The 14,502-nt window shown below is 41.7% G+C and overlaps 1 protein-coding gene across 1 annotated transcript in view; it reads left to right on the top strand.

Moving 5' to 3' along the window:
- Positions 1 to 14,502, top strand: part of dnah7 (dynein, axonemal, heavy chain 7) — a 66,288-nt gene that overhangs the window by 14,872 nt on the left and 36,914 nt on the right. Inside the window, exons 20-34 of the mRNA XM_061089048.1 lie at positions 392 to 585; positions 892 to 1,090; positions 1,609 to 1,749; positions 2,741 to 2,953; positions 3,084 to 3,193; positions 3,854 to 4,022; positions 4,405 to 4,507; positions 5,358 to 5,485; positions 5,935 to 6,147; positions 6,805 to 6,903; positions 7,531 to 7,779; positions 8,758 to 8,907; positions 11,499 to 11,681; positions 13,234 to 13,410; positions 13,566 to 13,697. Of these exons, the coding sequence (XP_060945031.1) occupies positions 392 to 585; positions 892 to 1,090; positions 1,609 to 1,749; positions 2,741 to 2,953; positions 3,084 to 3,193; positions 3,854 to 4,022; positions 4,405 to 4,507; positions 5,358 to 5,485; positions 5,935 to 6,147; positions 6,805 to 6,903; positions 7,531 to 7,779; positions 8,758 to 8,907; positions 11,499 to 11,681; positions 13,234 to 13,410; positions 13,566 to 13,697 (2,460 nt within the window). The remainder of the gene's footprint in view (positions 1 to 391; positions 586 to 891; positions 1,091 to 1,608; positions 1,750 to 2,740; positions 2,954 to 3,083; positions 3,194 to 3,853; positions 4,023 to 4,404; positions 4,508 to 5,357; positions 5,486 to 5,934; positions 6,148 to 6,804; positions 6,904 to 7,530; positions 7,780 to 8,757; positions 8,908 to 11,498; positions 11,682 to 13,233; positions 13,411 to 13,565; positions 13,698 to 14,502) is intronic.

Genomic DNA, 14,502 nt, shown 5'->3' on the forward strand with positions numbered 1-14,502 from the left:
TAACATTTTGTATTCAATGGAACCAGACACCTCAGTTAGAAACCACAAAGCAGCGCATTGTGTAATTTCTCATACAGTTGTTCTAAGAGTCACTGTACATAAATAATAAGGATAATGCTTTTATGTCGAGATATGGTACTTTACAGTCAAATCATTGACAGGTCAAAGAGATCAAGGGAATACATGTTTCATTAGCAGTTGTTAGAAAACTCGAACAGTGGGTGGTTATTAGCTGCGAGAACCAATTCACCACCTTAGAGACACGAACCAAGGACAGGAAATGAGTCTGCATCGACCTGATATTGACAAATGGGTGAAACAAATCAATTAGCATGTTTAAAATATATGTGCATCCCAAAAAATGTTGACATTTTTCTCCCGTCTGTGATAGGACAAGCATGTGTTGGTAGTGACAGCCATCGACAAGATGCTGGAGAAGCTCAAAGCGTCCAACGAGCTCCTGGAGATGATCCTCAAAGGTCTCAACTCCTATCTGGAGAAGAAGCGGCTCTATTTCCCACGGTTCTTCTTCCTGTCCAACGACGAGCTGCTGGAAATTCTCTCTGAGACTAAAGATCCCACGAGGTAAAATGGCATGACTTTGTCATAATGATATTTATATTTTATGAATCATTGTCTTTGACTAGACTGCAACAATGAGGTTGTGTTGCTTTAAATGTTGCTGCGGCAAAGTGGGAGAACATTTCCTCCTTTCAGATGTTTCCTATATGCTTGGAAATTGAAGCTCCTTCCCTTATAAGTAAGAGAAGTTGAACAGCTCTTCTCTCTCTTATGTCTCTTACCACTTTTAATATAAGATCATACTTACTATATACTATATACGACAACACCACAGTGATTCCCTTCTTCTTCCCTTTCCATCTCCTTCAGCGTGCAGCCACATCTGAAGAAGTGCTTTGAAGGCATCGCCAGTGTGGTGTTCACTGACTTGCTGGACATCACTCACATGAAGAGCAGCGAGGGGGAAGTGGTGCAACTGCGGGACATCATCTCCACCTCCAGAGCCAGGGGCCAGGTGGAGAAGTGGCTTCTGGAGCTAGAGAACGGCATGACTGCCTCACTGCACAAGGTGCTTTATTACCCCTGCCCATACGTTTTCATTGTCTTTTGTATCTTTGTCTGACATCTTGCAGGATTATCCAAAAACTACCTAACCAATTTTATTAAAAGATGGTAGAAGAATGGGTTACAGGCTAAGGAAGAACCTATTTACTTTGGGAGTGGGTTCAATGAATCCTTTACAAATCAAAACAACAGATTTGCAAACAATAGGAAACAATTAAAAGCAATTTGAGGATCACAATTAAAAGAAAAAGTGTAACAGAGGAGAAAATAGTAAAAAAAAGATCAAACACACCATTATAAATAGCAAATAAGATCAGAATATATGTGTAATAAGGAGATAAAATTGCCAATCATCCACTCTCTCGGTCCTTCTAGTCATTTTCTATTCACTCATACGTGCAACCAAACAAATCCATGCCAACAAAACGGAACATTTACATTCAAGGCGTCCGCCTGTATCCTTCATATTATCCCTCATGATACAGAAACCTATAGGATGTAAGCCTCTGTCTGTCACTGCAGGTGATTGGCGAGGCAATCCAGGCGTACCCCGATGAGGTGAGGACAGACTGGGTGCGTGCGTGGCCGGGCCAGACTGTGCTGTGTGTCTCACAGGTCTACTGGACGAAGGATATACATGAAGCCATCAGTGCAGGACAGAAGGTGATCAACTCTTTATTGAAACTGTTTACACACATTCCATGTATTGGGAATCCCAGGATCTATATTGTATGTATTCTTGCGGTAATTTCCTGTTTGGTCACACAAGGTATATATTTTTTTTTTCCCACCTTATTTATTGGTTTTCACAATTGAAAATGAAACCTCATAAATACAGACGTATATGAACAAATGCTCCTCCCCCCCACCCCAGGGGACAAACAGAAAAGAAAAAATTAAATAATAATAATTAAAAAAAAAAAAAAATTATATATATATATATATATATATACACATCATTGTCATCAATAAAACAAAACGACAAAAAAATAAATAAAAAACACAAAACATAAGGTGTGTGTGAGAGAACATTCATGTGGTTTTCAGTAATGATAAATGACAATATATACTGTACATGACATATATCACACAAGGTATTTTATATCGTTTCCTGGGATCTTCAGATGTTTCATTTAAGCAAGCCTAAGTTTGTTCAGTATTAAAGACATGGTATTACAGTCAGGAAAAAATGTATCCCTGATTGTGTTTCAAAAACCTGAGATTATTATTTCACAACACCTACTGCTGTTTTCTGTGACTATGCATTTAACAGCTAGTTTAAGTGACAATTACAGACTGAAATAGATCTGTCACATTTAGTCGATATAGACAGGAGACGTCTGCTGCCAAAGCCGGATGAGGCATTATGGTGTTTGATAGTAACCGCCCTTTGTATCACCGGTGATGTTTGTCTCTTGATAAACCTCCAGACACTTCATAGGGTGAAGGTCAGGCCCCACCAGCAGCAGCTCTCACCAAAGAAGTAAAAAGTCTTGGATGTCTTGACAGTGTCGGACTTGGCAGTTGTTTCACGGATCAAATTTGTGACCTTTACTTTTCTGATGGGGTCTTAATAGCAGCCTCTCTCTGTCTTGATAAACTCCTGCCATTCCCTGCCTTCTTTTTTAACACTCCCCCCCCCCCCCCCCCCCAGGCTCTGCACACCTACCTGGAGCAGAACAACAGACAGATCGACGACATCGTGGGACTCGTACGTGGCACGCTGTCCAAGCAAAACCGGGTGACCCTCGGCGCCCTCGTGGTGCTGGACGTCCATGCGAGGGACGTGCTGGCCACGCTGGTGCAAAAGGGAATAAGCGATGAGAATGACTTTGAGTGGCTCAGCCAGCTGCGCTACTACTGGGTGGTAGGTAGAAGGTTTGGGGGATTTTGGGCTTAGAGAGCCATATAGGGGCCACACTGCTGGCTCGAGGCGATGGTGAAATTGTTTACTTCCATGTGACTGACCTCTGAGTTCTGCATCTCACCCTGAACAGGAGAACCACCTTGAGACCAAGATGATCAATGCTGGGTTGCGTTACGGCTACGAGTACCTAGGCAACACACCACGTCTGGTTATAACCCCTCTCACCGACCGCTGCTACCGGTAAAGCTGCACAACAGTCTGATATTTTCAAAAAATGATGAGAGAACACGGGTTTCGGGTGCAAATGTACAGTCACCAAGCATCTGTACACCTGCTCGTTCATGCAGTTAACTAATTCAGCCAATCACATGACCACGTGCATCCCATTATGGCCACAATAACACCAGGTCCTGAAATAGAAGTTCGTCTCAAACCGGTAACAGTGAGTTCAGTGGCCAATCGGGTCACCAGATCTGAATCCAATAGATTTTGGTATGTGGTAGAACAGGAGATTGACAGCCTGAATGTACGGTTACGCATATTCCACATGAAGCAGAATCACATTGTGTGGAATCACTGCCGCAAGTCACTGATCCTGTTTTGACAGCTAAAGGGAGTTGAATTGTATTTATTGTGCATTTCCTTCATTTTTAAAAGAAAAAAGAAATATGGTCTAGTTACAAAACAAGTCTTGAAATCTACCACCCATTTCAATAGAGCTTTAAAGAGCTTCCCGGCAGCCAGACTGTCAGATACTTTAACGATTCCCGAGTTTAAATGTTTTGTCAGCAAGGTGGAGCTGAGCCTGTTCTGACATTGATGAAGATATAGTTCTTACAATTCTTACAATGGGGAAACTCACTCCGTAAACTTTGTGCCGTCTGTTCGATCCTCCTTCAGCACTTTGTTCGGTGCCCTCCAACTGCACTTGGGGGGGGCGCCTGAGGGCCCAGCTGGAACCGGGAAGACAGAGACAACCAAAGACTTGGCTAAAGCCGTGGCCAAGCAGTGTGTGGTGTTCAACTGCTCCGACGGACTGGATTACATCGCTCTGGGCAAATTCTTCAAAGTGAGTCAGTTCTCTTGCTGTGGTTGAATCTTACTTGTAACAGCAGTGATTTAAACTTAAACATCCCTTTTTTTTTTAAGTCGCCCCACACCCACTATCGGTGAAGCGTTCAAAAAGTGTTTTACTTCTTATGATTAATTTAGAAATGGATATCCCCACATGATATCACCCCCTCCCCTACTTCTGCTGCAGTTGATCAGTGCCACATGATTACAGATATGGTTTTGTCTGGAATGTGGGAATCACACTGAATGATTGAAAAAGAAGAATAATCAACTTTTGTTTACAGTGAAATTGTTTATCTGTGTGTGTGTGTGTGTGTGTGTGTGTGTGTGTGTGTGTGTGTGTGTGTGTGTGTGTGTGTGTGTGTGTGTGTGACCAGGGCCTTCTGTCCTGCGGAGCTTGGGCCTGCTTTGATGAGTTCAACCGCATAGACTTGGAGGTGCTGTCAGTGGTGGCTCAACAGATTCTCACCATACAGAGAGGTTTGTGCTTCTTCTTCTTCTTCTTCTTCTTCATCTTCTTCTGCTGGACCGTCTGAGTTTCTTTCCTTTTGATCTTTGTGTAAGCCGCCAGTGTACCACAGACAAATCTGACATATTTACATCAGTACAAAAGCTTTTCAAAACCTTTACACTACAAAGACACCAAGCGAAGGCAATTTGTGTAGACTGGACAGCGGACCTTCTACTGAGCTTTGTTCACTGCAGCACAGCAACGTCTCTCACATGTGCTGTGGGCAGCAAATGACGAGTTAGATGCACGGGGTGTACAAGTCACCTGCAAGTCACCGACTTCTTTGCAGAGAAAATCCTGCAGATCTTTGAGATGATGAAAGTGAGGCAATGCTTCATCTTGCTTGGTGAGCCCTTTGGAGGAAAGACCAGTGGGTACCCTGTGCTGGCAGCTGCCCTTCATGATGATTGTACATTTTCTGAGCCCAAAACTGCCAATAGAAATCTGTTACTTAAATACTACTACTTCATAGTTTTTGCTGCTGTTTGGATGCCACAAGTCTTTATTCATGGACGGAGATTGTTGTATGTTAAACAGTTCTCAGTCAAATAAGTGAACTATAGGTTTTATTGTGAGAAATGTTAAAGCTTGCAATTCTATGGCCGTGACTCTTTATTGGGAAGTTCGGGGAATTTTCAACCTGTGCCCTATGTTTATCATATTGGGTTTGTAAAACTTTTGAGATTGGTCCAGTGGATCTCCTCCGCCTGCAGCCTTGACACCGGCAGTGGCTGCAATTACATCTTATGAGGCAACTACATACGAAAATACTTCTTTCACAGTATTCAAATGCATTATAGTGTAACTCTGTGTTCCCAGGAATTGCTGCACATTCTGAGATGCTGCTGTTTGAAGGAACAGAGCTGAAACTCGACCCTTCCTGTGCCGTGTTCATTACTATGAACCCCGGCTACGCTGGACGCTCTGAGCTACCAGACAACCTCAAGGTACAGAATCGTTTTCTATTTAAAAGTCCCACTCCTCTTTCATGTTCCTCAAACTTAAAAAACACTTTTATCCATTGTGACTGGGTCTACATCCACACCACTACGTTTTCATTTAGAACACGGCGTTCTCAATCTTAACCTGTGTCTGTCCACATCAGTGTTTTGGTTCCGTATTGGTTTTAATCCTTGTCCATCCTAACCATCTGAAAATGAGTCTTATGCTTGTGACGTGATAAACCCTGTCTGTTTGAATCCCTTTTTCCCTTAATCCCTTTGCTAATGGTGAAATACTTAAAATGTTAACGTGTTTAAAAACTTTATTTAAAACAAGAAAGGGACGTTAAAGGTTCCAACTGTGATGTTTTAAATATATATATATCAAGATATCGTTTATGCCTGTCTCCATATATCAGAACTATTTTCCATGTAAAACCTTCTCTCCATTCCAGGCGTTGTTCCGGACTGTGGCTATGATGGTGCCGGACTACGCGATGATCGCAGAGATTGTGCTCTACTCTTGTGGCTTTGTCACTGCGCGGCCCCTGTCTGTGAAAATCGTGGCTACTTATCGACTCTGCTCAGAGCAGCTGTCCTCGCAGCATCACTACGACTACGGCATGAGAGCTGTCAAGTCCGTGCTGACCGCCGCTGGAAACCTGAAGGTACCGTACCTCAAAACCCATTGACTGTGATATGATATAATTCCAGCTGGTTTCACCAGAGCCACACCAACACTAGAACATGTTTTTTCTTTTATTTTTTAGATGTTATTGTGACGTTTTAATAGAGTAGAGCCATCTTTGATCATACATGTGAAAGACAAATCGTAAGAGGAGAGGCCTAATTAGGTTTCCACTATTTCCCAACTCTTGCTCACTGTGGAAGTCGAGCTGAACAATAAGTGTAATATCTTGCATCATCCTCAGAAAAAAACTGTAAAAAGATTTTGTTATAACTCTAATACAATGCACTCAGTTTTAAGTATTGGTGTTATTGTGATTATATTTGGATTGTATGCACAATTAAAAATGTCTTTATAATTCCATCCAAAGAAATGTGTATTCACTGCAGGAGTAATGGTACAAACAGTGGGCAATTTTTTCATCAGATGACATTCAGATGAGTGATTGTTTGTGAACTACATTCAGGTCAGCAATCTGACAGTGAAGTATATCTTCATTAAGCCCCTTAATTCCTCATAATTACATCTCAATTTATATTGTTTATGGCTTTCGTTTCATCATATATGTTGTTATTATTTATATATTACTTAAACGTTAACTATGTTCTCTTCCTCTCCTCGTTCCTCCTTGGGGCAGCTCACCTTTCCAGAGGACAATGAAGACACCCTGTTGCTGAGATCCATTATCGACGTCAATCTGCCCAAGTTCCTGGCCCATGATCTGAAGCTGTTTGAGGTGCGACAGAGTGGAGAGTCCCATCTTTACTGATACAGCGGAACACGTCAGCTGATGTCGGCTTATGCTAATTCCCGTCAGTTCATTTGGAACCAAGATGCACAACGAAGGACAATTTAAGTCTGTTTGAATCAGAAGAGTTCACTTGAAAATGTGTGCGTTTGTCTCTCAGTCGTTTGTACTCACTCGAAACACCTCAAGGTGAATGTGTTTCTGTGTGTGAGTAAACTTGTTTCCATTGTACGTAGTGTTTGATATAAACTAGGGGTTTTGCAGACTCGACTCGACTAGTTGTGTAGCTGTGGGTTTAGCAGGGAGCAGTAACACAGCAGTGGTATCTAAAGCAGACATGCAGCAGGGGGCAGGGGCGTATTAACATGAAGTTGACAAGCCATAGTTATCATAGTTCTCTAATAATTATTATAATTTAATTCTCGTTCTATCATCGACCATCAATCATCCCATTTCTCTCACACAAATCCTCTCCTGGGATTAATCAACTGGTCGACTACTTTTCGGGAAGTGTGAAGCCGATAACTTTGAATTATTAGATAGATAGTGTATGTTTATATTTGTTTCCTCATTCAACATTCACTGTTCTCCACCAACTTTGCTTTTCCATCTCAGGGTATCACCTCTGACCTCTTCCCGGGGGTGAAGCTCCCGAATCGAGACTACCACATCCTGCGGGAGGCCATCGAGGAAAACTGCAAACGCATGAACCTGCAGGTCACAGACTTCTTTGCAGAGAAAATCCTGCAGATCTATGAGATGATGATCGTGAGGCACGGCTTCATGCTGGTGGGTGAGCCCTTTGGAGGAAAGACTAGTGCGTACCGTGTGCTGGCAGCCGCCCTTCATGACGTCTGTGAAAAGGTATGTTGACCTGTTTAAATCTAATCAGTAGGCTGCAGAAGAATAGGGACATTTCTTGATTTGAAAAGACACGCGGTGGAGAAATATGGCATATTAGGCTTTAGGTTATTTATATATTTCTCAGTTCCTCGATCAATAGCTACTTTAAACCACTTTTGATTTTACTCCTGTAGTTTTTCTTTAGGTTACACTTATCTCTTTTGTTCATGTCTGGTTTAAGGCTGGTCAATTTGTCAAAAAATTAAATTAAAAGATTGTTATATTCCGATGGTTGACCATGCATTTCTAAATGTCTTTCATTATGAATTTTGATGGGGTCCCCTGAGGCTTAGGAGTATTCAATCTGTGAAAAGTAAAAATATGCATTATCATCAATATCCAAGGCTTATCTGAGCTACATGTTTGTCCCGGGTAAACACATCCATTCAATTTGTCAGAGCGGTATTCGTTGTTTAGTAGTTATCGATCTCCGGGAGAGGAGCAGGGCTGGCGTGTCGTCTATGGCTGAGGGCTGCGAGACGTCCCACAAAGGAGACAGATGAAGGCCTGCTGATGGAACGCCTGGGAACGCCACATTTATCATAGTCATCCTTGTCGCTGCACATCCACTGATCATGTCCAACCCCTCTCCCCTCTCACTCCTCTTTGTATTGTTTTTTTTTTATCCCGTCGGCTGCTCGCACTTTCATTGTTTTTAACTCAAAGTGACACCTTGTCTGAAAAGCCTTTTGTCGCAGTTTCTTTGCTTCTCTTCCTCAGTTAGCAGATTTCCTGTCTCGAAGACAGTAATCCTCTGAGCAATTTGTGAGTCTTGTTGTCGACAAGTTAGTCGAACGAGCGGCCGTCATTCAAACACGTGTTTTCCTTTGTTTTTGCTGTTTTTAGAGGAGAAAACTCTAACCAGTGCATCCATTTCTCTTGAGCTTATGATATCTCTATATTTATTATGTGTGTTTGTATTTGTCACTGCATTAACAGGGTCTCATGGATGAGAATCAGGTGCAGATCACCGTCATCAACCCCAAATCCATCACCATGGGCCAGCTCTACGGCCAGTTTGACCCAGTCTCTCACGAGTGGTCGGATGGCGTCCTCGCCGTCAGCTACAGAACCTTTGCTGCCTCCCAGGTAGGATGGCTTCTCATGATTTTTTTCGGGATATAAAACCCTTGAAATCCAGTATAATTGTGCAATGGGTGTTCATTTTGACATCCCATGTGGTAAAATTGACATATTCATGTAATCATTCACAACCTCTGATATGCCCAAAGGATCTGTGGGAGCTATAACACCTTCCATAATGTTGCATGTTTCTCCATGTCCTTGATAGTGTGTGCAGTATATTTACAAATAATATCACATATGTTCACCCTAATACTAAAATCTTGGCCTCAGACTGAAGAGAAGTTACAGATTTAGTTGTTTAATCTGAATTAAAGGGCTCCACTAGTATCGGACTAATAGTTTGATATAGATATGTGAGTACAAGCCAAGAAGAACTGTATCCTAGACCGATGACATGACTGTTCCCCAAAATGTGAAGCCTCCTTCATTAGCGTACTAAAAAGTCAAAGTTCACATGTAATACATTTTGGTACATCTGGTAATCATGTACTGTTTAAACAGGCTGCCAAACAAAACCCACTGAGCTCCTCTTAGATCCTTGATTTAAAATTCTCACGTCTTTGGCAAATTTAAGCCTTGAAATAATTTATAGGAATAATGGAGGTTTAATTACTCCAAGATAATGTGAATAAAATGTCTATTTGAGGAAAAATATTGATCTTACTGCGTTAAAGTGTTTTTTTTGTGTATGTTAAAGGTCTGCAACGTTAAAACGGCTCTAAGTCTGCTCCCCCACAGAAAACCTTGATGGTGCAGCTCCAGGAAAAGCTTCATTAGTCCGGCTGAAACTTCCCGGAGTCGTGCATTTGCATTAGGCAAGTGGTTAGTCTGGCAAGGCCCTTAATAAAGCCAGGGAAAGAGAGAGCAGGAGGGCGGCCAATCAGAGCCGACAGGGTTTTATCAGGAAAGAGACAGAGGCTGAAAAGAGGAGCTGCAGCAATGAGGAAAGAAACGTGTTTTTTAAACATAAGAGCTTGTCAAACTTTTCAATAATAACCTCATTTCATTCACAAACCTGAATATGCGACCATAATTTGTCTCCTTTAAACCTTTACTATCTAGTTTCTAGCAGCTTTGTGTCACCAATCAAAACAAAAAGTGTTTTTGTTAAATCTGTGCTTCAGCCACACTGTCCTGTGCAGAAGCATAAATACCACGACCTCGTCTGAGAGTGCCAACCCGTTGTTAGGCATACAATAGACATGTAGAACTATTCTGCTGCTTCCTCCATTATTCAGAGCTGATTCACTTGGAGGAAGTGCTGCTGCTCTTTTCACCATCCATTAAAACCTGAAAGCACATTGCTCCAGTGGCACATTAGGGTGTAAGCAAAGGTGCAGTGCACTCATGTTTTATATGACAGTTAGCTGTGCAGCGAGAAGATGGCACGACGTTCCAATTAATTTCAAGCTGTTGGAGAGAAAAGCTGCAGTGACAGGGTAAATAAAATAAAACACTTGCCGTCTTGTTAAATTTAGATTTTTAATAACTCTTTCCATCATGTCCGTTCACCAACGATTTACAGATTGTAGTGGAGGCGTGTCATAATGGAAAATCATTTGTTCCGCCCTATTCTGAGATTGTTTCCAAATGAACTTGTCATTTAAAAAGAATTGTCCGTGTGTTGTCATTTTACAAATTGTTTTCTTCTTTGTCAACGAATACGGAGCACGACGAGTTGTTGTGACAGCCGAGACAGAACGTGCCGATACGATGAAAGTGGAGAACAAGAACGAAGCTAATTTGTTTTGTTTTAAAGAAAAAGTAATTTCCCTCCCTGGATAAAAGTCTTTCCTGGCTATGCTCTGTTTTCCTCGACATCATATTGAATTTAACTAATTTCTCTGTGTTAATCTGGAATCAGCAGCAGTGTGGTGTATTAAACTCTTTGCATGCACAATGTCATTTTGTTTCGGTGCCTCCGCTCTGTCAGATCATTACATTACAGCGTACACTCTTCCCTCTCGAGCACCAGATGGCCCCAGCCCAGGCACACCCATTTGTTTATGTTACGACAAATCAATTTAAAGCGCCGCTTCTCGCCAGCAAATTTAACTGGAGAATTGACGCTTGTTGTCAACCCCCATTATGACAGTGTAGGTGTTAATTTCATTCATTTAGTAAAACATCCTTCGCTTAGATTACAATGCACGTGAGTTATTTGGTGACCTTGAGAGAATGCACAGGGATAATTCCTTTTAGTGGGAGAGAAGTAAATGCATTATGTCCTGTATGATTAGAGGATACAGGCTGGGTCTTTATAAACCCGGCCAGAACACGACTTTCAGTGCACTCTTGAGCTCTTCTTCAAAACTTCTTGGAAAGCTCCATGAATACTTTAGAAACATCTGTATAGTTTGGTTTGTTTTGATTCCATATTGACGTAGAAATGCCTCAACAAGTTTCACAGTATGTGTTTATTTGTCTCTTAGTTTGTCCCTGAATTACCTTTTTTTTTTTACTTAGCTCTTCTTTAGGTTGTATCTGTCTGATATGATGATCATCTTTGGTTTTGCCACGGTAAATAAAAATAAGCCAGGAGGTCGCCAGGGTGGCCAATATTGTTAATCGGTCGAATCTCTTTTGTCTCTCAGAGCCCAGACAGGAAATGGCTCATCTTTGACGGCCCGGTTGATGCCGTGTGGATCGAGAACATGAACACGGTCCTCGACGACAACAAGAAGCTGTGTCTGATGAGCGGCGAGATCATTCAGATGTCTCCGCAAATGAGCCTCATCTTTGAGCCCATGGACCTGGAGGTGGCCTCACCAGCCACAGTGAGAAGCACCTTTACTTCCATTAGAGCTTGTGTACACTGATGCAAGTGCAGTTATGGTTTCCAATAGCTGGATGTTTTCAAGAATGGCTTGCTGTTCTTATTTAGACTATGATTGCAGCAGGACTGCTTGACATACCATATTGAAGTTATCCTTCAAAATGTTTACCCTATCAATGCTGCTAAAAAACTTTAATCTTGATGATGTTTTCCTACACTTGACATCTATTGCACTTCTGTCCGTCCTTGGAGAGGGATCCCTCACATGTGGCTCTCTCTGAGGTTTCTACATATTTTTACCCTGTTAACAGGGTTTTTTTTGTAGTTTTTCCATATTCTTGCTGAGGGTTTAGGACAGAGGATGTCACACCATGTTAAAGCCCTATGAGACGAATGTGATTTGTGAATATGGGCTATACAAATACAATTTGATTGATTGATTGATTGATTAGATTTTCGGGCAACTATTCCTTGACTTTCTAGGTCCTAACAAACACATAACACAATGGAGTTTCATACCATCCATTTCACATACACAAGAATAATGACAAACTTTGTAAAACATAGATTGTTACAGCCCTCTCCTTTGGGTGACCAGGAGTCTTTGTCTAGATTTCAGGCAGTATATTAAGAAAGGTTTATTATTCCACCATTCCTTACAGTTTGTTGTTGAGAGGTCTTAACAAAGGATTGTCCTGGCAACACATAGATGCCTTGAGAGAAAACCCAATGTCCCTGAATGCATCTAGCTGGCTCTACTTTTTTTATTAAACAGACTTCTATTTAAGATTCTCCACAGCCGGGCATCTGTTCCTTTCATCATGCTGAATGCAGAGGCTTCAAAGTTTTAGTGATTACTTTGCTCGCTGTCCCTTTTGTACTTTGTTGATCTCTCCTTCTCTCTTTGTCTATGGAAGTTATTTATCTTAAAACCATACCCTTCTTTTTTTCCCATTTTCTCCCCTACCATATTTTCATGTATATTACATTAGAACAAGTAAAATCCCAGGTTCAGGCTCACAGTACAAATCATAAAAAGAAGGTTTATTGTTTTTCAAGTCTGAAGAACTGCTGATGAGGTACCGATCTTTTCCTAGTTTAAAGCTTTTCTGATCATATCTGAACTAAAGCTGCTGTCACATCTGAACTCTGGAAACATGAAATGCAGACCAGACATTGACCAGAGTTTGCCTATTCTGGGTCAGATGGGTTCACAACAACAGGAAAATGTCTGGAACATTCAGACGAGGAGGCAGGACAGGAAGTTTAAAACTCTGCTGCCGAATCCAGTGTTTTTGTTCACAGCACATCGACACAGGCATCAACCCTTATCGCCAAAACCTCTAAAATCTCATTAGCTTTCCAAGTTGGCGTTTCGACGTGTACGGCACCTTTTTTTCAACCTGACATATGAAAAACGACCAGAGCAACTGACTCAGACTTTCAATTTCTCACATCAAGGCCCTATGGAAGATGTCAGGGCTGAAATTACCTTTATTGGGCCACTTGCATAGTTGAGTGTGTTTTTCAGGTGTGATGTGTGTTTGTGGCAGGTGTCTCGCTGTGGTATGATCTACATGGAGCCACATATGCTGGGCTGGAGGCCTCTTATGCTGTCCTGGCTCAAAACACTGCCAGCCACAGTCAGTGCCACGCACAGAGACCTCATCGCTGGCCTCTTCGACCGCATGCTGCCTCCCTGCACACAGCTCATTCGAAAGGCTACCAAGGTGCTGAACCCTCCTCAGGAAATACTGGCATACAGCAGCTGCTTGCAAATGAACAATATTTTCCAAAGGGAAACTTCCACTCAGCTTATTGGTCCAATCATTTCTTTCTAATCTTTGACGTGTGTTATCTTTTTTTTGTTGTTGCTTGATTTCAGGAGCTGTCCCCGACCTCTGACACCAATCTTGTCAAGTCCCTAATGAATCTGATGGACTGCATGATGGATGAGTTTCATGATGAAGAGAAGATGAAGAGCATGAATGAGACGGATGTTTGCTCCTGGTTGGAGGTTTGTCCATTTCAGCGAGAAGGTCGACAGTTTGTCCCATTCCACTTGTTGAAGACACTGAACCCCAAGTTGCCCCTGGCAGTGTGTGAGGGATGAGACACACAGGACTTGCACACAGGGAGAATCTGCACTTGATAGGAACAATTATTGGTTCGCTAGAATGAAAAGCATAAGTTAGCTAAAGTTAGTCACTGAAAGAAGGCAGCTCTGTGTGTTATATAAGTTTTATCTTTATTCGATTCGGGTAAACATTTAATTTTTTCAAAATATAAGTTCCCAAATTGCACAAAAACCTAGTATAAATTCAAACTAAAGCAAAGTTATACATTTAAAAATATGTCTCAGTGTCGGATGAAAATATTATTAAGCTGTAAAATTAATTGGAAAAGAAAACATTCCAGTCTGCTTTCTGTAGCTGGATTGAGTTATTTTCAGATTAAATGTTACAGCTGACATTACATTCCAAACCTTTCTATTCTACCAAACAACGTTGAATATACAGTATTCCAGACACAGCCCGTCTTCACCCTTTAAATATACTGTCCTCATCCGATTTGCTTCCACACAGACCCACAAAGAGCAGAAAAGTTTTAGCAGATGAGCCCTTTCTTCTGCCCCCTGCAGGAGTTCCAATTGATTTTCTCTTTTTTTTTGCCTCTGAATCATGTCTTTTGAAAGCACTGCTATTATCCCCCCATGGCACGCTGCACTGATGAATGCCTTTCAACCTCCTCTCCCATGTTTCTCAGCCAGTCATTATCAAAGTGTTGAATTAATCAGCCCTTAACAGCAGGAGCTATCATGA

This window comes from Limanda limanda, chromosome 16, assembly GCF_963576545.1.
Source record: "Limanda limanda chromosome 16, fLimLim1.1, whole genome shotgun sequence".
Lineage (NCBI taxonomy): Eukaryota > Metazoa > Chordata > Actinopteri > Pleuronectiformes > Pleuronectidae > Limanda > Limanda limanda.